The sequence below is a fragment of the Tursiops truncatus genome, chromosome 18, assembly GCF_011762595.2.
Source record: "Tursiops truncatus isolate mTurTru1 chromosome 18, mTurTru1.mat.Y, whole genome shotgun sequence".
In the NCBI taxonomy this organism is placed as follows: domain Eukaryota; kingdom Metazoa; phylum Chordata; class Mammalia; order Artiodactyla; family Delphinidae; genus Tursiops; species Tursiops truncatus.
In genome coordinates this window covers 77,429,130-77,454,237 of record NC_047051.1, presented here as the reverse complement: position 1 = coordinate 77,454,237, position 25,108 = coordinate 77,429,130, and the positions used below count along the sequence as shown (strand labels likewise).

Below are 25,108 nucleotides of genomic sequence, written 5' to 3'. Positions count from 1 at the left end.
CCTGACGCCAGCCAGCTCTACCCACTGAATCCCCACAAACACCTCACTCAGTTCGTGGCAGCCGTCACCCTAGTCCCTGTGGTAACAGGGAAGCGGACACATTCCTGTTTTTCTCAACAGAAGATGGGGCCCGACTACAGACGCTCTGTGGACACCGCGTCCTCTGTGCCCGGCGGTGAGGAGATGCCGCGAGCCCCGCTCACCGTGAATGAACCGGAATAGGATCATGATCTTGTCCAGGATCCTCTCCAGCTCCTCGTCCGTTGCTTCCTTATTACCTGCTCTCAATTTTGAATCAACGTGCTTTGCTGTAAGAGGTTCAATTATTTGAAAAGTAAGTATTCTTTATATAATACATATTCTAAATAGATGAAGGAAGAGATTTGATTTCTCCACATAAAAACTGAACAGTAACACTCTGGAACCTTTCCAAAATGACATTATTATGAGATAAAAAGGCAAACACCTGATTTTCTAAGATCTGTACTTTCAGGGCACGGAGAACAAACACTTTGATCCCATGCTGGGGCTCATGACCCATGAGTGCTCCAGAAATTGCAGTACCCCATCTTCAAGATGTGCTGTGATACATCCGGGTGAGACTTTCTCAAGAGAAAGCACTCTTCTCAGGGCTGACAATGCAGGGACAGAGCAGTTCTGCTTGGGCTTCTTGTTTCTGAGATACACGAACCCACCATGACCTGGCTTAAGGAAGGCAGAACCCAAGCTCCCAAGAGTCTGAAACCATCTTTAGAGAAATCGCAATCCATAAAGTGGTTCAAAGGCTAAATTAAATTGCCTTTAAACTTCTCCTCTTGTTGCTTTTTTCCCCTTATCATTCTTTATTACGAAATATTCTGAACACACACAGAAGTAGTCACTGGTACAGTGACCCCATGTTCCCACCACACGTTTTCAACAACCCTCAACAGAGCCCAAGTCTGCATCACGCCTCCCCTGCCCTTTGCCTCCTGTCAGTCTCAAAAAAAAAATTAAAAAAATTTACTCACTAATGAAATTCTGTGAATCCTAAAATATTTTGATATTATCATGAAATAATTATATAAAGTGGTAATTTAAAAACTGTTTCATCTTAAAATATGCTATCTCCTGAGACGTCATTCAATTTTACCGTACTTTAATACTGACCGGAGGATACAAAGGTAGTAACTAAATAGCATCTCCTGTTAAGTATTATCTAGAGATTGATAGTTATCCTCATAACCTCGTGACGTTCATATGTAACAAACCTCAATCCAATTTCTGAGCAGAAATCACTGGCTTGTAGTCGACATAGAGAATCAGGGCTCATCCTTACAAAAACAACTCTGGAGCTGGGAGTAGTACAAACTAGGATAAATCTTTATGTCCCTTCCTCTCTTATGATGTCAAGCTCCATTTCCTTACAAAATCACAACTACATTCACCCTTATGCAAGTACCACGCACTTACATATGTATCCAATACACCTATAAGCACACACCTGTGTGCGTGGTTTTTTGGGAAGGTGTGTCCTGTTAAGGCATGTGCCCTGCCCTCCCCATACGGAGGCTGAACCTTTGGGAAACAATCTACTGGAATTCTGCTTTATCCCCTGTTAAGAAAAGGATAGAAGCATGTGTTTCTACCGATCAGCTCTGCAGGTTTGTTTGGCCTCTTGTTGATGAACGATTCGAAGGACTCCTTCATCAGGTTGATGAACTTCTCGTTCCTCTGGAAGCACACTTCTATCACGTGGTCTACTCGGTCCTTGAAATCCAGCAGGTCCTGCACCATATCTTTATCTTTTTCAGGATTGATAACAATTGTTGTCCCAAAAGTCTGCAAAAACATACCCCAAGTCATCAACAGGTTTCTGATACAACACAATTTTTCTCCTGCTATCAAACAATCATGATAGTTTTATATAAATTAATCACTCCTGGTGTTAAACACTAAATAGTTTCAAAAGTTCCACAAATTTAGTCCACCTTCTAAAAATTAAGTGGATATGCAACTAATGCTTTAGGGTTACAATTCTGCTTCTGGAAGAATTTATCAATTACTGGGGAAATGTCTGTTGCTTTCTGAAGAAAAAACTTTTACTTATAAATTCCTCAAATAGAAAGTAACCCCCTTAACCTGATACACCTATTTGGACTTCCTGACTATAGTTTTCTTTCCCCTTCACTTCTAACCGTGGGTGGTTTAGAGCCTGGTTTTTAGCCTGTATTTTTAATTTAAAGATGCTATTTAAACATTACTAAAAGTCTGTGCGTGACAACAACAGTTTGCTATCTGACGAAAAACTACCAGCTGAAGAGACACTGAACACAACCGTGGTTCAATGTAAGACACATCTTCACAGGAAACACACACAGTTGCACGTCAAAGGTGCCCGTGGAGGCTGATCGCTGGTGAAAAGGTACAAATGACATGGCATAAAGACCTTCTGGAGAGGGACAGGGCATGACCAGCAGGGGCAGGAGGGACTCACTCTTCACTCTGTACCCCTTCACACTGACAGGATTTTAAAATAATGTACATAAGACCACGACACATGAGGGTCAGCTTTATTTTGTGAGGAAACACTGTGCTGTCACGGCGTAACTGCTTATCATTAGTGGACCCTCGGAACCGTGTTCACACACTGACTTTTCCTGCCGAGAATGGACACTGCAAAGGTGAACTCCTGTGTTCAGCACCTGTTCCTCTTCTCTCAGGACTACTGGTCGGCAAAACCCTAAATCTCCACTGGCCTTTCTTAACATAAAGCTCCAGTGCTGACCCAGCGTGAGCCGCCTATGCCTTTCAGCTCAGTGCAACCGCACAAAATCCTGGGGGCATGTGTGCGTGTGTGCGTGTGTCCAAGCTGGCCACATGCAGACCAACATGTGACTTCAGGCCTGATTATTTCCTTTATCTTTTTCCTCAGCTGAATTTTCCCTGTGACAGTCACAGATTCACGTGCAGCAGAAACAGTGGCGATGTCCTCGCACACTAAGCCTCGTCTCCCCGACGGTGCCCTGTGGGAAGCTACTGAGCAGCGCCCCAGCCAGGACACTGGCCTTGACACAGCCCACCCGTTCCACCCCGACGGGTCGCGGTGTTCGCCTGTAGCTCCCTGTGTGTGCGTCGCCTGGGCAGGCATCACCTGTGTGTGTCATCTACACCCACGGCCAAGAGGACAAGCAGTCAGCACCTCAAGGATCTCCCCTGTTGCCTTCTGATAACCATACACACACGCACATGCACGCATACACACGCAGAAACCCGCAAGCACATGCTTACATAATAAATCCTGGATTTCTAGGAAACAAAGTAGCATACACACCCACCTGACATACCGAAATACGTGAGAGTTCCCACTGAGCAAAGGCATGAGATCACGTTTATACAGCAGATTCACAAAAACAACTTCTGAAAACCTCAATTGTAGAGCTCAGCTAGTATCAGGTGGGCCAACAGGTTCGTTCAGTTTCTTCTGCAAGATGGCTCTAGTAGCGCTTAGCTGTCTTTAACTTCATTCAAAACAATTTTGTTAGACTGTATGTGACAGCTGTCACGTCAGCGTGCATTTAAAAAAAGACATCACAATTGGTGAATCTCTGTGCAGCCCTTTTAATACTGAAGATGGAAGAAAAAACAACATTCTCGGCATATTGTGCTTTATTTCAAGAAAGGTAAAAACGCAACTGAAGCACAAAAAAGATTTGTGTAGTATATGGAGAAGGTGCTGTGACTGAGCGAACGTGTCAAAAGTGGCTTGCGGAGTTCCGTGCTGGAGATTTCTCGCTGGACGAGGCTCCGGTCGAGTAGACCAGTTCAAGCTGATAGCGATCAAATCGAGACATTCATTGAGAACAATCAATGTTACACCACGGGGCAGAGAGCCAAAATACTCAAACTCCCCAAAGCAAGCACTGAACGTCATGCGCACCAGCTCGGTTATGTTCATCGCTTTGATGTTTGGGTTCCACGTAAGTTAAGTGAAAAAAAACCTACTTGATGGTATTTCCGCAGATAATTCTCTACTTAAACGTTCCGTTTTTAAAACAAATTCTGACGGGCGATGCAAAGTGGATACTGTACAGTAATGAGTGGATACTGTACAGTAAAGAGATCGTGGGGCAAGTGAAATGGACCACCACCAACCACACCAAAGGCCAGTCTTCATCCAAAAAAGGTGATGTTGTGTGTGGGGTGGGATTGGAAGGGAGTCCTCTATTATGAGCTCCTTCCGGAAAACCAACGATTAATTCCAACAGGTACTGCTCCCAATGAGACCAACTGAAAGCAGCACTCGATGAAAAGTGTCTGGAATTAGTCAACAGAAAACACATAATCTTCCATTAGGATAACGCAAGACCGTATGTTTCTATGATGACCAGGCAAAAACTGTTACAGCTTGGCTGGGAAGTTCTGATTCATCCACCGTATCGCCAGACATTGCACCTTCAGATTTCCATTTATTTCAGTCTTTACAAAATTCTCTTAATGAAAAAAAATGCAATTCCCTGGAAGACAGTGAAAGGCACCTGAACAGTTCTCTGCTGAAAAAGGTAAAAAGTTTTGGGACGACGGAATTATGAAGTTGCCCGAAAAATGGCAGAAGGTAGTGGAACAAAACAGTGAATAAGTTGTTCAATAAAGTTCTTGGTGAAAATGAAAAATGTGTCTTTTATTTCTACTTGAAAACCGAAGGAACTTTTTGGCCAACCCAATACTTACACTGACGACAAACGGCCAAATGGCAGCTTTTAAAACGTGTTTACACCCGGACGGTATTCATCCCTCAAACTCCTGTGCACGGGGGACCTGGAGGGAGATGTGTGATGCTGGCCCCACGCCCGTCCCTCACAGAGCCCGACCGATGGCCACGCACCTTGATATACTCGCTCCAGTGCTGCAGCAGCGCCTGCTGGCCGCCCCGCACGCGGCTGAACAGCTGGTACATCTGAGTGAGGTCAGGCACTCTGTTCTCATCCAACAGGTGGTCCAGCCCTGAGATCACACGGCAATGTTAGCTCGGCACGGCGGGCGGGACGGCGGCACGAGCAAAAGCTAGGCTGGGCTGGGGCTCGCGGCACACAGGGCCCCCGCGGACACGGAAACCCAGGGGTCGGCTGGTTCCTAGGCGGGCAAGGCCCCGTGACGCAGCCCAGCAGGCGAGTCTGGTCCCCTGAGCACCACGCTGGGAGGTGTAGTCCCCACTCCTTCCCCGCACGGAGGCCCCTTATTTGGCCACTGCAGCAAAGGTCCGAAGAACGCTCACACCAACTCTCTGACCTGGGGGCTTTACGACCCCAAATCACTTCTGATATAGTCCATCAGCCAGAAAGTATATCTGCCTAAGATAAGCTATCAAATCTAATCTTTTAGTTGACTTATTTTATTCACCTGTATAATAAATTGTGGAAGGAAAACATGTATTGTTTATCAGATACTTGGAGGTGCTTAACAGCATTTTTTTAGGTCTTTACTATTTCAGGTTTTAACAAAGATTTACAAAGATTTTCTAAAACCACCACAGCCAGAAGAGCTTCGTGAAGGACGCCCTAACCACCTTCTTTCTGGTAACTGTGGGGAGGCAGTGAGGTTAGAGCGGAGAAGCTGTGAGCCAGTCACGTGACTGCAGCCTCAGCTTCGGCTGTGAATCAGGCACCGTCCACACGTCAAAGACACACAAACACGTAGGCTGTGCCGACGGACCCTGAGCAAGGCTCTAAATGTCTGTATTTCTCTCAATTACGATTTGATCTACTGATGCAGATAACTTATTCTACAACTGATCTACTGAAACGCTGAATGATGACTTAAAAATTCAAAAATTATAGCTTTTAATTTTTAAAATGCCTTTAATAAAATTTAGACTATACTCTTACATATATATAATTTTCCCTTTTCTTGAAATAATTTTGCTTATCAAAATACACACTGAAACGATTCATCCAAATTTCTACTGTCTACTTGAAGTTCCCTTTTCTTCTAAAAGTGACTCCTTTTTGGACCGCCCTGGTGGTCCAGTGGTTAAGACCCTGTGCTTCCACTGCAGGGGACGAGGGTTCGATCCCTGGTCAGGGAACTAAGATCCCTCATGCCATACGGCGTGGCACCCCCGCCCCCCCCAAAAAAAGTGACTCCTTTTTAATAAACACCTAGTATGAAATCGGAGGACACCTGTTTCAGGTGGACAGTAAATCGAGGCTCCATCCACGTGGAAACGTACCAGTGTGTGGGCTCCAGTGTGATGTGAGCAGGAGACACCAGATTCGCACCCTGGCCCTTGGCTTTCAGGCCGTGATCTAAGGCACTAGTGTCTCGCTCGGTTTTCCTGTAAACTGGGGCTGTTCTAGGACCAGAAGGCATTTACATGAAGTACAGCAGATGCTCACGAACACTAATTCTCTCCTTTTGGCTTCATTCTGGTTTCACTTGGAAGCCCCACGTTTAGTGTCTCATTAGAGATAATATTACCATCTGGCAAAGCAGACCCCAACCAGACGCATTTGGGGGCTACTGGGCCTTCCCCAAATTAGACTTTAAGGTTTCCAATAGCTTGAAACAGATCCCGTGGCTCCAAAATGACTTTCAAACACAACACTAAATGCTATAAAAAGCAACACCAAGCACTAAAGTGTGCAAGGTTAGACTGTGCTCATTACAGTGAGGGTGGGAGTGAAAACGTCACATCACCTCTAACAGCACGGCGCTGAAACTGCACCGTCAGCCGCGTGCCGAGCTGGCCTGGTCCGCCTCTGTCCTGGGGCCATGGCGCCAGCAGCTCGTCGGCCGCAGAGCTGCACGCAGGGCAGGGATGCAGCCCGCGGGTGCCCCCGGCCCGTCGGACCGCGCGTGTCCACACCTGCGGGTCAGTGCCCAGGAGGGACGTCCCCGTACAGGATGGGGCCTGTGAGCACAGCCCAGGCCGTCTGCCAGCCAGAGAGCCTCTCGCAACCAACCTCTCAGCCTGGATAGGACTTCACGTGATTTTAGCTTAAACCGTGGTTCTTACGGGCGCCTTTCACTATTGCGTGTAATCAATTTTCCCCTCAAGGGCTAATGTCCATCATTTTTCCGATGATTTTAGTGCCTGTCTTCTTACAACAACAAGTGTCCTCGCGTGCTTACAATGCTCCGCTAACTCTCTTAGCAAATCAGGGACGAGCAATCAGTGCAGAGACACAGAGCTGGGAAAACCTACCTTTCTGCAGAATCGCTGTTAAATGTTCTCCTAACAGCTGCTTCTCCACACAGGCAATCAGTGGTTTCCTGGGAAGTAAACAGAGGCGTGTCAGGAAGGAAGTACAGGGGAGAGCCTGTCGGCTGTGGAGGACGGGGACCCCCGTCCACGCAGCTGAGCCCAAGTCAGCACACGCCCAGCCATCACCGACGCCGACACAGACTCAGGTCACCAGGGCCCCGGGAGAGGCGGACAGCAGCGGAAGGGAGGCACCCTCGCTCACCGCACCTGGGGACGACCCGGGCGGGCTGCCCGCGACCCTGCCCTGCCCGGGTCCCACAGACGGCCTCCTGCACCCACAGCTGCCCCTCTGCCCTCACTTCTTCCTGCCTGTCTTCCCCCAGGACCACTCTTCAAAATCTGACTTCTCAGAGTGGCCGCGAGAATGTCCTGCAGGACACATAGCTGCCACTCCTCCCCCATCGCCCCTGCTCGCTCAGCTCTTCTTTTAGGAGATCAGAGCCCCCACTTCGCTCCCAGGGGTATTGACCTCGGCCTTCATTTTGAGGAATTTTTCACCGCACCACCTCAGGTGAACCTCAGGGCGACCCCAGAGGGAGGCGCGGCAGGCACTCGGGCTCCGGGCATGGAGGGCCCAGAGGTGTGGCCTGCACCGACACCCGCAGCGCCCGTCCCGAGGGCAGCGGCGTGCACGGGCGAGGCGGGAAGGGGCGCCCGGAGCGCAGCCCGTAGGCTACCGCGGCTCCTTACCTGCGCCACCTCCCTCCTGTTTCTCCGAAAACCGTTTCTCACTCTGTGACCTTTGAATCGCCCGACACCACAGGAGCCGCCTCGGGCAGCGCCCCTCGAAACCCTAACCCGAGGGGGGCCACCCTCTGCTCTGCTTAACTCTCAGACACTCCTAAGCAAGACTGGGGAAGGGGCAGTTATAACACAGCATCTACACACCGGAGCCCGGGGAGGAGGGGCCGAGGGGCCCGGCGCCACCGGGCGCTGCACACAGTCTCCTCCACCCCCCCGCCCCACCCCCACCCCCATGGACCCCGCTTCGGCCCGACGGCACCGCACCTCCAGCGCCAGGTGTCTGACAGCAGCCTCACCTCTGCTTCACGACCCTCTATTTTCCACGTTCTCAAGCTGTCACATCCTGTCCCTTTCTTTCATCCTGCCTGGCCCCTCCCCCCACCCCCGGGAGTCACCACGTTCTGCACGTTTTAGCACTTTCCCTCTTAAAAACATCTCTCTTTTCTGTCTCTCACGTTTCTGCTCTAATCTTCCTCACTTGAATAAATATTATGTGCCTGACGCAGACATTCACAAAACCTGCCCTTGTACTTTTCCCTAGCTACACAATGACCTCAGGTTTAGAGGAAAAAAAAAAAAATTGGATGAAAAGAGAAGGGACAAGTTACTCCCCTGGTGGTCCAGTGGTTAAAAATCCGCCTTCCAACACAGGGGGCGCGGGTTCGATCCCTGGTCGGGGAACTAAGATCCCACGTGCCGCAGGGCAACTAAGCCCGTGGGCCACAACTACTGAGCCCGGGCACCACAACTACAGAGCCCACGCGCTCTGGAGCCCGTGCACCGCAACTAGAGAGAAGCCCGCATGCTGCAACAAAAGATCCTGCATACCACAACTAAGACCCGACGTAACCAAAGATAAATATAATAAGTAAACATTAAAAGAAAAAATAATGTGACTGAGTACTATAAGGAAAAATTACAGCTATATCAGATGTCCAACAAAACTTTACAACCGAAATTGCCTATACTCGATGATACCTCATTAACATAAACTTCTATAAATTTATTATACATTTATAACATAAATTATAAACTGTCTATAAGAAGATACCAAGTATCTCAGCCTGAATCACTCCCTTTGGACGCTAACTCACCACAGGCCACAAGTCAGTGTGACTTACAAGTGCTGAGTGATCACAGACAACAAGCAAACTGTCCCAGGAGCAGAATACGTTCAGGTTCAGAGAGCAGCGAGTGAGTCTACAAGGCGCTGCGGGTCACGGAGCTGAGCGCGGGAGTGGTACTCACTGTGTGCTGTGGTCTAGATACGTGATCACGCGGTCACCCTCCTCCCCCAGGCGCTTACTCACATGGTTCAGGTACTCCGGAACCTTCCAAACACAACATTTAAACACATCAGCAACAAAAACCTTCATGTTACCCAAGAAGCTGAAATACTGTTTTCCTTATTTAAGAAAAAAAAGCAGACTGTACATTCAGGCCCAAACATTAACGGAGTACCAGGAGCAGGGGTGCTGAGGAGGGGGAGGGAGATACACGGCAGGAGGCTTCCCTCAGCCCCATCCTGGAGACTGAAGGTAACGTCTGGAATGGGGGCAGGCAGCACGGCACCCCCCAGCCCACGCTTGGCGGGGTCGGCAAACGCCAAGCAACAGGCTGTTCCTCTGAGGCCCCAAAGAGAGTGGCTGCAGGAGATCTCAAAACACACTCTCTCTGAGTTTCCAGGGGTGAAGGGTCACCTGCCTGCACAGCAAAGGCCCCATGACAGGGGTCGCCGAGGCTCTGGCCAGGGGGCGGCAGCCAGGCCAGTCTCCGACTCCCCCTCCTGTGATGGTCCCGAGGGGCTTCCTGCTGAGCTGGGCTCTGATACCCGAGAAACCAGCTATCAAGTTTTTGGGTTCTTATTACTACTAAATACATGGTTTTTTCCAGTGGCTTTTTGGGTAATCTTTTCAATGCCTCACAGAGATGAAAATTTGTAACATGTCAGGTTTCTCTTTCATGTTTAAGAATTATCTTTTAAACTCTTGTTTCAGCTTGAGTTTCTTTATGTATTTTAGAAGCTATTTCACTAGCTTTTTTTTGCTGGGGGTGGGGGACAATAGAATGGTTTCTAAATTAGGAGAAAAAAATTAAGCCCTCAATAAACTCACAAAGAAGCTCATCACTGGAATTTAAACTAGATTGTAACTTTCGGAAGATTTTCAGTGAGATGTTTGCCAGCGTGAAGAGACAAACATTTAGAAATCACACTTAGATGCACATCTATGAAAATGAAATAAGGCAATTCAGAAACATTTCGTTGTCTCACCTCTCTTTCTTGCATTAACCTTTGGCCTTCTGCAGCATATAAACAATTAGTTTCTTCCAAAAATTTCAGTTCAAATGAATCTTTATACACCTAAAAAATGAGCAGGGTTAACGACCAATTACAGCGAAGAAACCTAGCTCTCAGCTTGAAGTGCTGGTGCAGCCCCACGTTGAGGGCGCACGGCTGCCGTGACCTGTGCCCGTGACAAGCTGCCTGGGCTCGCCCAGCCCCCCTGCTCTGCCCAGGGTGGTCCCAGGCCCTGGCCGCCTCCGGGTGAGTGCCAGTCGAGTCATTCCCCTCCCATACTTGCACCAATACCCTAACGGTGTCAGTTCCGACACCGACGTCGTGGCCACCTCGTCGCCCGGGTGCAGCGCCGCCCTCGCGGGCTGTGAGGACGCGCGGGGCCCACCTGGAGGTCGGACAGCATGCCCAGCAGGCCCCGCAGCAAGCTGCGGTCCACGGCCTCCCCGCTCCGCTCCCGCTTGATCAGCAGCAGGATGCCGTCGATGGTCTTTGTCTGAACCATTTTATCACTAATAATATGGTTTCTGAATAGTTCTAATCCCATATCCCTGTACAAACAGAGAAGACAAGACTGTTTTAGTTTCACTTCTTAGAAGTTCTGGGTGAAGCTCCAGCTACACTATGAATATCACCCCCAAGCTACTGACTTGCTAACTCTCTGGTCCGGGTGTCAAGAACTCCTTTTTTAAAAAAATTTTCCTTCTTGACGGTCTGGTGTGCCTCCTAATTCTTTCCTCATCAATGCTGCCTGTTTCCTGCATGGGTCAGTGGGCTTCCGCCGTCCTGCCTGGGAGCCCTGGGACCCTCCACCTTCCCTGCCCCCATCCTCCAGCTGCGCCTCCCGTGTGGCCCTGGCCACAGGACGACGGAACTGAGGGTGCAAACCAGAGCCCATCGCACTCCCTCAGCCCGCTCCCTCCTGATTCAGCACGCTGTGCCCTCTCGCCACCTCTAAGCCCCGTCCTGTAAAGCCGCTTCCTTTTCTAGCTTCCTGGCCGTCCGTTCACTCTGACCCAGGGCGGTGCGATTTCTCCTTCTACCACGGGGAAACCGCTTGTCTTTGTTTACCGTAACCCACGCGTGGGGCGGCTGGGGCCCTCTCTCCTCTCCGTGCTCCCACATCCCCTCTGCTCCTCTGTCCTAAGGGCTTCAGCACCTCCTGACTGACTCCATCCTTAGAGCAGCTCCATGAGGGATGACCATCCTCCAGATGGAGAAACCGAGGCAGAGATTACAAGGAGCTTGCTGTGCCCAGCTTGTCAGGCTCCAGAGTCTAAACGTAGTTTACAACGTAACCCTGCTGTCTAACCTGGAGGCACTGCCCAGAGCGTGAAGCCTACCAGCCCCCGTCCACTGCAGCAGGCAGGGAAGCAAGTGTGCTCGTGCAGGATGGCAGGGATCGCTGTGAGGGTGCGTGAGAAACTTGGGTGTGCAGTGGAGCCCCGGCCTGAGCTTTGCAGAGTCCGTGGGAGCGGCCCACTAGCTGAGACGGGAGGAGGTGGGGAGAGGAAGCCTGCTGCGCCCAGGCGCGCTGGGGGAGGAGGAAGCCGTGGGCACATCCTGGTGGCTTTGCTGGAGCCTGAGCTGAGAGTGCAGCTTCAGAAGAAGGTCCTGCGGCGGCAGCCGCGCTGCCTCAGTTTCTCCATCTGGAGGATAGTCATCCCTCATGGAGCTGCTCTAAGGATGGAGTCAGTCAGGGGGTGCTGAAGCCCTGAGGACAGAGCCCCGCACAGAGGAGGAGCTCTGTGACTTCCTGTCATCATCAGCTTTTCCAAACTGATTGTTTCTCTGAGTAACGACGATCTGTCCTGCAGAGGTTCATGGGTGTCTAGCAAGAGGAGTGCAGGAGTCGGGGCTGAGAGGACAGAGGAGCAGAGGGGACATGGGATCACGTGGGAGAGAGGGTCCCAGCCGCCCCACGCGTGGGTTACAGGAAACAAAAACAAGCGGTTTCCCGGTGGTAGAAGGAGAAATCGCACCGCCCTGGGTCAGAGTGAACAGACGGCCAGGAAGCTAGAAAAGGAAGCGACTTTACAGGACGGGGGCTTAGAGGTGGCGAGAGGACACAGCGTGCTGAATCGGGAGGGAACGTCCACATGGGCACAGGCCAGGAGGACCGAGGGCGAGACCACAGACAGGCCCTGTCACCAAGGCTGAGCTGCTCGGGGACGACGCTGGAAGTCGGGGACCAGGGACCCAGGGCAACGTGGGCACAGGGTTCCCGACTCACACTGCCCCGAGCAGATGGAAGCCAACGCCCTGTGCCCGGCCCATCGGCAGAGTACCGGGGGGTGCCATCAGAGAGTGACCGGCTCCCCAGCCTTTCCCAGAGCAGAGGTGGAAGAGGTGACAGAAACCAACTTCACAAGGCACTTCCGTGCCCACAGGAGAACGTGCTGCACTGGCGGCTGCCAGCTCGGCAGCTGCCCCTCATGGTGACAGACACTTCCGGGCCGAGAGCCACTGAGGGGCAGCCCTGCGTGCCAGCGACCCTGGCCAACACAGAGGGCCACAGACAGACGGTCGGGCACGTGTCATCAAATCAACCATCGGAGACACAGGTCGGCCGCAGTCTCAGCCACAGACCAGGACGGGGGACACTCACCAGATGGAAGGAAGCATGGAATTCTGAAGCACGTAAGTACGATCCAGAAACAGGAAGATGCTTCTGATCATGATCTGGAGGGCAAGAGGAGGACCTGACTTACTTACGTACCTTACCGACAAAACATCCAACCCTGGCTGTCTCAAGTCTAACATGATTGCTTCTCAATGAAAAGATGTTTGTATCTTCAAGACCCTCATGATTGATTTTTCCCTGAATTTACATGTTCCCCTTGGTGTTTGCTTTTCGTCTCTTTTATCCAGAAAATCTGACTGGAGGGATTGTACAGCACTTCGCCTCAAAGATGCCTTTGAAATTCAGTCATTTCCTGACTGACGTGGTGAAACCTCCTTAGACTGGGAGATGCTCTAAGCTGAATTCTTCCAGCATTCCGGCTCGTTACGCTGGCATGAGGCTCTCAGCCACGTGTGTGTACTCGACTTTACTTTGCAGGCTCACGTGGTGGGCGGTGGCCCCGGGGCTCTCTCAGGGAGCGCCGCAGACTGCGTCGTGGAGGTGTGCTTACACACGTAGAGAGAACCCTCCCGACACATTCACCTGTTTCTACCGTCCCCCGGTGCCTGGCCCAAGAGAGACTCATTCGTTGTCGCCTACTCACCTCAGTCAGGAAACCAAAGAATTCAACCTAGTTAGGGAAGCTATTGATACTATCTCTTCTCTCACTTACATAATTTTCAGCCAGGTCACCCTGAAAACTCATATATATAAAATCAAATGAGAATCAATGTATCTACTAAATCTAAGCCTGGTTGTCTAGTTACAGTAAACTCCTGGGATTCAGGCTTGATTCTCAGGCATAAACTGAGATCAAGGAAAACTTCAGAGCCCCACGGGGAATCACAGGCACCACGAGTCACCTGTGCGGTCGGCCCGAAGGCCAAGCTCGCAGCCAGCCCCACCCCAGAAGAGCAGGCCGTCCCCACTCTTCTCCAGCCACTGTCCAGCTCGGTCGGAGCTGGATGGCAGCACCTGGCCTGAACAGAACTCCCCATCCCAGCTCCCAACCAGGCCCTGCCTTCCTCGGGGGTTGAGGGAAGATGGATGGGGCCACGCTTTGGTTAAAAAGAAAAACAAACAACACAGCTGGATGCAAAGGGGGCACAGACTCCCAGCTACTCAGATCTGCCTTCCGTCCAGCTGAGCCAGAGGCTGGAGGAAAAGACCCAAGAGGGCGTGTGCACTGAGACCCACTCAGGGAGCACGTTAGCAGGCTTACCATTTGTCTGCAGTGATCCTGCCAGCATGTGTTAATCTTCTTTAAAAATAAAACACTATCTAGCGAGTCTGTGCAGACCTGCTAAGGAAAACTTCAGAAACACCGGCCAATTTACTTGTTGCAATGTTTACCCTTTACTTTCCGCTCTCCTCGCCTCCGAGTCAGGCATGTTGCTCAGTGATCAGAATACTGAAAGGGCAGAAGCTCAGAAGCCACACAGGTGGTTTCCAGCCTCCGTGTCTCCCTGCCTACCTGTGATGAACCTGCCTGCACTCCCCTGCCTCCATCTCTTCCTGCCCCTCCCCGTTTCCCTTTCACCCCACTGCCCGTTGAGGCTTCGTGGGATGGGGGGTGGACCAAAGGCCCCACCCCAAAGGGCAGCTCTGGAGATGCTGTCCCAGAGGCGAGGAAGCCAGCCACTATGAACAGCACCGGGGGACGGGCAGACGGAGGACAACGGCTGAGGGCCAATGGTCACTTCTGGTCACACAGAGACGTACGTCACGTCTCATCCGTGCACCACGTGCACGACCTGACTTTCGGGACGCTATTTACAGCAAAAGACACCTGGTGCGGGCTCCTAGGGAAAACCTCGCCAAGCACCCGGGCACTGTGTGCACAGGTTAATTGAAGCCCCACGGTCACAACGTCTACACCGCCTACAGCCCACACAGCACCCTCACACCCAGCCGCACGGCGCACCGTTACTCCCTTTGGACGGGTGCGCAGGCAGCTGGCGGAGGCAAGGACCCGGCCTCCCGGGCCTCGGCCCTGCTCCAGCCTGTCTCAGCTCCACGGCACCAGACACGGGGGCACCCCTCAGTGCGGCCCCTCGGCCGAGGTGCAGCAGGCGCGCGGCTCGGCACGGCTGCAAGGTTCCATGCAACATTCCGAGCACGGAGAGAGGAGGCAACACACAGCAGCCCGTTTCTGGCGTGTGAAATCGGAAGGCGCTGGGGGCGCACTGACCACAGCCACAGGGGTCCCAGCCAAGCGCCTCACTCATTTTCTCGAGGGTCCGCTCCTACCTCAGAAACAGAGCGAGTCACAGCAAAGACCAAATAGTTGAAGGGTTAACACGTAACTCTGGAAGAACCGTTACAACTGCTCACACCTACAATGGCCCATGCGATCAGACCTTCCGCGAACAGTCTGAAAAAGCCTGCGTCGTAAGCACACGGAGGCAGGTGCCACCTCGGCAGCGGCCCGGCAGCTCCGGTGCCCAGCGCTGAGCCGAGGCGCTCATCGCGTGGCGGCGCCCTGACCGGTCTCCGTGGCCAGCGGGGGCCAGCAAGGCTGCACAGGGTCAAGCCCACGCCAGCCAACCTGAGGCGCTGGGAGGCCTGGGGGCTGCGGCCAGGTGCGGCCCCACCCGGGGCAACCAAAGGTCCGGCGTGATCTGGGCTGGCGAGGCCCAGAGCCGAGAGCCCCTGAGCCCAGCGCGAGCCGACCTGCAGAGTGCAGGCCAACAGGCCGGGGTTGGTTCACGCGGCCAACTCTGTGGGAATTGGTTATAATCACAGAAAACGAACACAGATCTTTAAAAAACAAGAATAAAGAACCGCAGCACTCCAACCTTAAGGTGTTTTTCAGACTCTTCCTAAACGCTTCCAAATGGACTACAGAAGCGGACACTGACTTCAATCAGGTCAGCCAAGTAATTTAAACGGTGAAAACTCCACCAGAAACATCTGCTACGTTGGGTTATATGATACCAATGTAAGGTTTTGTTTCTATAAAGCTTTTGCTTTAATATTAAGGATGCTCATTAGTTCTTTATCCTATTAATGTTCAGTTTCAAAAGATTTAGGTAATAAATAGGAACTTCACAAGCCAAAAAAAGGATATTCTCTAAACTGCAGGATTTGTGCTTGGACGTGGCCTTCACAGGCCTGCCGCAGCTGCTGGTAGAGCACTGGGGAAACTTTGTGAGAACAAAGATTTTCAACAGCCTGAAAACAAAAGGGATAAATGAGTTACTCACTGTGAAAGACAAATTTGTTCTTTAAAAGCAACCTATCTGTACAAACAGCTCAAATCGTAACACAAAGCCACGCCCACACTTACGTAATCCACAAATAAGTTATCATGGTCAAGGGCAATTATCCCTGCAACGCCGGAATCCAGTAGAAGTTTGGCAAAAATGGTCCCTAACAACAGTGAACCTGGAGCGCAGATGGGATGGTGCCGCGCTGGCAGCCGCAGGACACCCAGGCCCCAGGCTGGGCTGCTCACGATACTCGCAAGCTTCCCTCTTCAACAGCCCCTCAAGCTGGCTGCACACCGTCCCCCGAGGACTCAAAAGCAGCTTGAGCCCCCGGGCCTGTGTCTGGATGACTCCTGTCTGAGGTGGAGCCATGGGAAGGTGTGTGAGTTGACCCTGACGATCGCCAACGTGAAACCAGAGCCGGAAATCCCTGCTCCAGACCTTGGTGACCACCCTCCAGTGGGGGGAGAACGACAGGAATTCCAGTTCCTTTCACGCTCATGAGTTTGATGATTCTGTCCCAAATAAGCTGAAGGAGCACGGGCCAAATCTGCCTCAAATTAATGCAGAAACAAGGTTTTGAAGCAGAAATATTTTTCATTAGCTGTTTTGATCCACATCAAAGGAATAATGCTTGTATATTCGTACCAGTTCTAATAAAATTTTCTTTCAAATCTCATGTACAAAATCAGCATCTGATTCAATCCAAATACGAAATATTATAAACAGAAATGTAGTTTTTCTACTGCCTATTTTAAAATACATGGGAGATATACAGAACAGAGACACTTTGGAATCTTAACTCAAATATATTCCCGAGGGGAAAAAAGGGTAACTTAAATTTTTATAGGTGTTAAGAAAATAATTATGTAAAGAAATATATAATACATAAAACACATGCATATTTATAAAGGTCAAAGAGAGGGCTTCCCTGGTGGCGCAGTGGTTGGGAGTCCGCCTGCCGATGCAGGGGGCGCGGGTTCGTGCCCTGGTCCGGGAGGATCCCACATGCCACAGAGCGGCTGGGCCCGTGAGCCATGGCCGCTGAGCCTGCGCGTCTGGAGGCTGTGCTCCGCAACGGGAGAGGCCACAACAGTGAGAGGCCCGCGTAACGCAAAAAAAACCCCCAAAAGGTCAAAGAGAATATGGACTAATGACAATAATTAAAAGAATAAAAATCCCTTTCCCTTACATTCTGCCTTACTTAGAACAAGGGATTCCCAACCACATTTTGTTTTTACATCCTTCAATTCCTTTCCCCAAAGCTTCATGTTTTCATAATTCAGTCCAAGATCTACTGTCTCTTTCTCTCTTAAAAAAAAAAACCAAGATAACCTCCTAACAAAGGCCTTTGCACCAGTAGTTAATCATTACAAACAATCATTACCAAGTAAATTTTAAATATAATATACGAAGAAAACATGTTTCTTTGGTAAAAAGATAAGCTTAGTGGTACGTGTCCTTCATCAAAGGACATCTTAGAACCGTTTTCTGAATGCTCCGATTCACGAACCAGGTGTCAATGTCCTCAGAACAATCTCTTCCCAGCTGTGACTTTTTTGGGTGAATGCTAGAGCCAACTCTCCCTCGTATGTATGTCCTGTCGAGCACACGCTTACTATTCACGTGAAGCCCACTGAGATTTCTTTTCTGAGAATCTGGAGGCCCCTTAAAACCACCAGCCAAGCCCTGGGGCACCCAGGCGTGCTGGGGGCGCCGGCACGTCTTGGGTCTTTGCTGAGTCACTGCTGGCGTCTTCATGTTACAGGCACCTTGTCACCGGCTCGCTCCCTGCGGGGGGGGGGGGGGGCAGGGATGCCGTGGGCTCTTAGGGGCTGCGGGAGCGGCCCAAGACAGGAGGCCCTCCCCAGAACACATTCAGGAGATTCAGTCACACTTGGACGCTTAGAAATGCCTCCTCGCGGTGTACGAAGCACCTCACGTGACCAGCACCGGTACTGGTACCGAGCACACCTCTGGATCCAGGCATTGGAGGTGGGGAGCGGCAGGACCTGGGCCCTCCTAGCACTGGGACACAGAGGTTTTCCTCACACCAGCGTAGCCGAGGGGAAACACCCGCTCGTCCCAGCCTCCCAGCCCTGCCACCACGCCCGCTCTGCACACGCTTATCTGCCTCAGGACAGACGAGTGTCCCAGCAAAACACCCATGCCTGCGAGGGCGCTCCCCTCAGCGGGGACGCCCCGCAGGGCCTTAAGGGAGCAAAACAGCCAAGCGGCACCTACAACTACGCACTTCGGGTGCCAGCAGCTCAGGCGACAGCTGACGTCAGAGCAGAGTGCGACGCTTCAGAGAAATCGGCTTCAGAGTGAGAAATCGTAAGGGAAAGAGCGGGCAAGTACTCTGAGTTACTTAGGTAAATGAAGGGGAGAAATGAAAAGCAAACCCCACCCCCACCCCCGGGAAGCCACGCCCCTGCGGACTCTCCTGAGGAGCCAGGCCCCAGGTCACCCTACGCGGTGGCAGGCCTGTGTAAACGCGACACGCACACCACACAGAAGCCGCCACCAGGACGCTGCGGTTCCCACCCACAGGAAACGAGGAAAGGGCAACGTAAAAAGGAGACAAGGACTTGGTCCTGAGCGTGGGACGAAGAATGAAGGGGGGGCGGTGTCCCAGGAAGACATCCACCCTCCCGGCCCCCATTGTGAATGCCGGACGTGATGCCCTCGTACAAATGACTGATTTCGCTGAGTGACCAAAGCCGCTGAATTAACAAAATCCTTCCTATTAGGCCTAAGATATTTGAACCTGAATATTCTCTGTTTTTGAATAACTTACGCATTGAATTCACTCTTGATTAATTCACATTCTCAAATTGGTCCATCAAATAAAGTGTCCACTTGTTTCCCATTTTCTGGGCTTCCTCACCCGCTTGCATCACTTTCAACCACCCTATTAATCCATCAGGACCCAACTCCACTCCATTCTCCTTCACCGAGCTCTCACCAGGCACAGGTTTCCTGGAGACATCTACCCCGTGACTCAAGGTCAGCAGCACAGCTTTTCTCAAGCACAAGTTCTCTGTGACAGGTTTGATTCCGTGCATCAAAACTAGTCTGAAATCCATAGAGATCAGACTTGTGGTTGCGAAGGGGGAGGGGGAGGGAGAGGTATGCACTGGGAGTTCGGGGTTGGTAGATGCAAACTACCACATTTACAGTGGATAAACAACAAGGTCCTACTGTATAACACAGGGAACTGTGTCCCATCTCTTGGGACAAATGGTAATGGAAAAGCATATTTAAAAAAGAATGCCTCTATGTGTGTAACTGAGTCTCTGCTGTGCAGCAGAGATTGCCACAGCACTGGAAATCAACTGTTCTTCAGTAATAAAAAAACCAAAACCAAAACAAACAAAAAACTAGTCTGAAATCAACACCTAGCCTTCCCCGAAACCATTCCCGAAAATGCAGTCTTCAGTTTTCTGTTGTCTCATTGAGACGAATAGGACTAAAACACACAGACCTAAGACACACAAGATACGCTTTCTTCAAGTTGAGATTTCAGATCTAAATTCAGAAAAGATGGATGCACTCAACATCTCCTCCTCCTCGCATTACAAGAGAATGACTCTCAGCACGATGTGTATCTACTATGACTTTTTCATGTAATCTGAATATCCCTTTCTACCAAACAAAAACAAAGTAAGAAACTGCAGGCAGGCTGTGCAGACAGGCTGGAGGTGACCTTTCCCTCCACCGAGGCCTCCTCAGACCTGGCACGGGGAGATGCCAGACCCCACTTTTGGGAAACTGATCAACATCAAAACAAGAGGTTCTCCCTCAAATAATCCTGGAAACCTCCTCAAAAACAAACAAACAAAAAACCTTTCCAGCTTTGGTGAGAACCGTTACTTGCACATAAGATTCTTTGGCAAATTATATACCACACCACCTCAGCAGAAACTCAGGCTTTATTCTGAAACACCAGGTCCAGTGCACTGTCCACTCTACTGGAGACCAGGATAGTTTCACCGCGACATCACTTACTATCTCCACCCCATCCGCTCCACAAGATGTGAGCGGCTCACTCTGCAGAGATGTACTTAGACTTGCTGGAACTTCTGAGTGGCCAGGCACCCGCCCGCACACCTGCGTCCAAAAGCCCATCCACTGCCCCCCACACGGGCCCTCCTGAGATGTCCCCTGGAATGAATGGTGCCACTTTGGGGGTAAGCAGCCCTAGCCCTCAGGGTCTCACATACACCCACACCGACACCCACGATACCCAGGGCATCTGGCAACACTGTTTACAATAGTATCTATGGTGACGATTATGAAACACATCCTGGGTAAAGGGTCCAGCAAAGTCGTTCTACTAAGAAAAATGATGGGCAATTGATGCCAGACAGTCAAATCTCCAGGGAAAGAGCAATAACGAAGCCTCGCTGGAAGACACAGTATTTCACTAAAGCAAAAGCCTCTGAGTCTGGGCACTCGGTGGGACTCTTGCTCCGGGTCCAGACGAAGTAAAGGAAGCGGACTCAGCCTTCGCTGAAGGAATCCACGAAGCAGCAGTTTCCGAAGCGCTGCACACTGGGCTCTGAGAGGCCGTGGCCGTGGCAGACAGGAGACACAAGCACCAGCCACTCTGGCTTCTGGCATCCAGCGTCCAGGCCACACAGCAGTCGTCCTGGGCTGAGGCCTCAGTCTGCAGGGCGAAGGCCCCGAGGGCAGGGGACCTCAGGGTCCAATTCGAGTGCTCAGCAGAGCGCTGTCCAGCATGTATGTGGGAGGAGACCGCCGAGGTGAGGGAAGGAACCGCCGAAAGTTTAGAGACCTTGGGCTCTGGTGCTCACACACTTCCCACCAGCCAGGCGGGAACACAGCAGGATGCCGGGCAGAGGATTCAGGAAGGTTTGTCTCAGCAGCAGGGCAATTAGCCCTGGACGAAACACTGCTCTAGTCCTGCCTAGCAACGCTTAAAGGCAACAGTCTAAAAGGTCAAACTGATTCTAAATAATTTAACCGAGTCTGGAACAAAGCTCAAGAATATTCAGAGAAATACAGGGCTTCCCTGGTGGCGCAGTGGTTGGGAGTCCGCCTGCCGATGCAGGGGACACGGGTTCGTGCCCCGGTCCGGGAAGATCCCACATGCCGTGGAGCGGCTGGGTCCATGAGCCATGGCCGCTGAGCCTGCGCATCCGGAGCCTGTGCTCCGCAGTGGGAGAGGCCACAGCAGTGAGAGGCCCGTGTACCGCAAAAAACAAACAAAAACAAAACACAAAACAAAACAAAAGCATCTACCACACAAGTCAAAATTCGTAATGTCTGGCATCCAATCAAAGCTATCAAACATGCGAAGAAGTAGGAAAACCACCTTCACTGGGGAGAAAAGTCAGTCAAAGCAAACCTGGAATTGAAGAGCCAGCAGACAAGGACACAGAAGAGCTGGAACTGTGCTCCACGCGTTAAAGAAAGTTAAGCAAAGAGAAGATACAAAACAAGATTCAAATCGAACACCTAGAGAGGAAGAATGCAGAGGTGAAAATTATACCAGATGGTATTAATGGCAGACTAGACATCGCAGAAGATGAGTGAACTTAAAGAAACGGATAAACTGAATAGTTCTGTATCTACTAATGACATTTGTAGTTGAAAATCTTTCCACAAAGAAAGCCAAGATGGCTTCACTGGGGAATTCTCTCAAACATTTAAGGAAAAAATAATACCAATTCTGGACTTCCCTTTAAGAATCTACCTGCCAATGCAGGGAACACGGGTTCGAGCCCTGGTCCGGGAAGATCTCACGTGCCGCAGAGCAACTAAGCCCGTGAACCACAACTACTGAGCCTGCGCTCTGGAGCCCATGAGCCACAACTACTGAGCCCGCGTGCCACAACTACTGAGCCTGTGCTCTAGAGCCCGCAAGCCACAACTACTGAGTCCAAGTGCCACAACTACTGAAGCCCACGCGCCTAGAGCCTGTGCTCCACAACGAGAAGCCATCGCAATGAGAAGCCTGCGCACCGCAACGAAGACCCAACACAGCCAAAAATAAATAAATAAATTTATTTTTAAAAAAACCAAAAAAGAAATAATACCAATTCTACACAAAGTCTTCTAGACAATGAAAAGAAGAGAACATTTCCAACTCATTTTATGAGGCCAGCATTACTCTGATACTAAAACCAGACACAGACATTACATGAGAATAATACAATATCCTTTGTGATCACAGATGCAAAAATTAACAAAATGTCAGGAAACTGAGTCCAACAGTACATTGAAAAGATAATACATCATGAGCAAGTAGGATTTATACCAGAATGAAAGACTGGTTTAACATATGAAAAAATCAATCCGTGTAATTAACAAACTAAAAAACAAAAGTCAACATGACCACCTCAACAGTCACAGAAGAATTTGTCAAAATCCAACATGTATTTCTGATAAAAACTCTCAACAACCTAGGAACAGAAAGGAACTTCCTCAACCTGATAATGGGTATTTTTGAAAAACCCACAGCTAGCATCGTATGGTGTTCAATGATGAAAGACTGAAAGCTTTCTCCCCTAAGACCAGGAACAAAACAAGGATGTCTGCTTTTTCCGTTTCTATTAACCATCGTACTAACCACCAGAGGTTCTATATAGTTCAATGAGGCAAGAAAGGAAATAACAGGCATGCAGATTAGAAAGGGAGAAGTAAAGTTATCCCTGTGTATAGGCGACATGACTGTCTACACAGAAAATCCAATGGGATCTACGAGAAAGCTACTAGAGATAAGTGCGGTTAGCAAGACGGCAATGTACAAGATCAATATACAAACGTGAGTTGTATTTGTATGTACTATCAACAACCAGAAATTAAAATTTATACTACCTTTTACAATACCATAAAAACATGAAATGCTTTAGGGATAAATTTCACAGAAGATGTACAAGACCCGCACAGCGGAACTAGAAAACATTGCTGAGACCTAACTAAGCGAGAGCTGCCCCTGTGGTCAACTGGGGGGTTCAGTGTTGTCAAGATAGCAGCTCTCCCCACGCTCACCTACAATAACACATAATCCAAACCACAATCCTAGGAGGCGTCTTTGCAGAAACTGGCAAACAGATTCTAAAATTCATATGGAAATAGAATGGACCTAGAACACCCAAAACAAGTTTACCCAAACAAGGATAAAGCTGCAGGGCCAGCGCTCCAGACTTTGAGACTTAGGACACCCACACTCACAGGGACAAGGACTTCTGACACAGGAGCAAAGGCAGTCTGCTGGAGAAGACAGACGCCTCAACACATGGCATTGGACCAACTGGACCTCCACAGGGAAGACAGTGAACTTGGATTTATACCTCACAGCAAATACAAAAATTCACCTCAAAACAGATAACAGACCTAAATGTAAAACCTAAAACGCTGCAAGAAGGAAATACAAGGGAGAATCTTTACCACCTCAGATTCGGCAAAGACTTCTCAGAGAGACACTAAAAGCACAATCCACAGAAGACCAAACTGATACGAAGACTTCATCACAATTTCAAACGCCTGCTCTCTGAAAGCCATAGTTACGAGAATCAAAAGACAAGCTGCAAACTGGGAGAACATACTTGCAAGGCAAACACCTGGTATAGGATGCATGCTCAGAACACGTAATAAACTCAAACGCTCGATAATAAGAAAATAAACACCACATAAAAAACGAGCAGAAGATCTGAACACACACTTCATTAAAGAAGGTGTATGAAATGGCAACGGGCACAAGAAAAGATACCTAATATCGTTAGGGAAATGCAAATTAAAACCGTAGTGAAATTCCACTACTCACCTACTAGAATAGCAAAAATTAAAAAGACTGACAATACCCAATGCCAGCAAGCACACAGAGCAGCTGGAACGCTCACATACCACTGGCAGAGAGGCAACACGGTGAAGCCATCTGAAAAAGTTAGGAAACGTCTTGTAAAGTTAAACACACATTTTCCATTTTACTCTGAGAACCTACTTCTAGATGTTCACCCGAGAGAAATGAGAATTTCTGTCCACACAGACTTACCCATGAATGCCTGCAGCAGCTTTATTCATAACCCAAAACCAGACACCCAGACGTCCATTACCTCAGGATAACTAACTGGTGGTCCCCAGAGTACTCAGCAACAAAGAAACGAATTACTGTCAGGACGCATGCATGTGCCCAACTCACGAGCCCTACCCTAAGCGAAAGGAGCTAGGCACAATTGCACGGTTCCACTGACATGAGACTCTGAAGACGGCAAAGCATACCGACACAAGGCACAGCAGTGACTGCCAAGGACTGGGGGTTAGGGCACAGGACAGGACCCACTGCAAAGGGGCCTCAGGGAACTTTTCGGGGTGACAGAAACATTCTGTATCTTGATTGTGTGGTGGTTATACAATTGGATACATTTGTTAAAACTTGTTGAAGTACATACTCTACACCGTAATTAAGTCGATTAAACAATACAATAACCTCACACAAACTTAAGACAAAGAAGGGACAGGTGTCCATCGAACTGTCCATGGTAGTCTTCTTTGGGTGGTAGGAATACAGGTGATTTTTATTTTCTTCTTTGTACTTTTTGTAGTTTCCATAATTTTTCACTTATGTAAACAAAAAAATGTAATCGCTTATGTAAACAGAAAAAAATTTAAGTCTCTTAGTAGAAATTGTGCTATATTACCTAAAATGTAGATAGTATTAGACCAGTTAGCGAATGTCATTCTTTAAAAACAAGATATCAGGAAAACCAGTCTGTGTGTAACTGAAATATCCCAAAAGTGAAACCTACTTTTGATCATTTCTTCTGGTGTTAGAAAAGGAACATCGTTATCTCAAATTAAATGTAACAAAACCAGTCTGCACGTTTTAACTGCAACAATTAATCACAAAACACAACTAAAAGGGGAAAATCCACATTAACAAGTCAAACTGTAATAAGAGTTTCATATATAACATAATGGAATTACAATAATAGTTTGCTGCACATTTGGAAGATATTAGAAGT

The 25,108-nt window shown here is 49.6% G+C and overlaps 1 protein-coding gene across 3 annotated transcripts in view; it reads right to left on the bottom strand.

Moving 5' to 3' along the window:
• Positions 1-25,108, bottom strand: part of CUL4A (cullin 4A) — a 45,628-nt gene that overhangs the window by 18,803 nt on the left and 1,717 nt on the right. For 2 of the 3 annotated variants that reach the window (XM_033843749.2, XM_019920971.3), the window contains exons 3-12: positions 15,977-16,080; positions 14,129-14,198; positions 12,892-12,965; positions 10,672-10,834; positions 10,260-10,349; positions 9,236-9,318; positions 7,184-7,251; positions 4,865-4,983; positions 1,629-1,821; positions 204-308 (exon numbers count right to left, since the gene is read on the bottom strand). In XM_033843749.2, coding sequence (XP_033699640.1) covers positions 204-308; positions 1,629-1,821; positions 4,865-4,983; positions 7,184-7,251; positions 9,236-9,318; positions 10,260-10,349; positions 10,672-10,834; positions 12,892-12,965; positions 14,129-14,198; positions 15,977-16,080 — 1,069 coding nt within the window. The remainder of the gene's footprint in view (positions 1-203; positions 309-1,628; positions 1,822-4,864; positions 4,984-7,183; positions 7,252-9,235; positions 9,319-10,259; positions 10,350-10,671; positions 10,835-12,891; positions 12,966-14,128; positions 14,199-15,976; positions 16,081-25,108) is intronic. The other variant, XM_019920972.3, reaches the window with a different exon arrangement.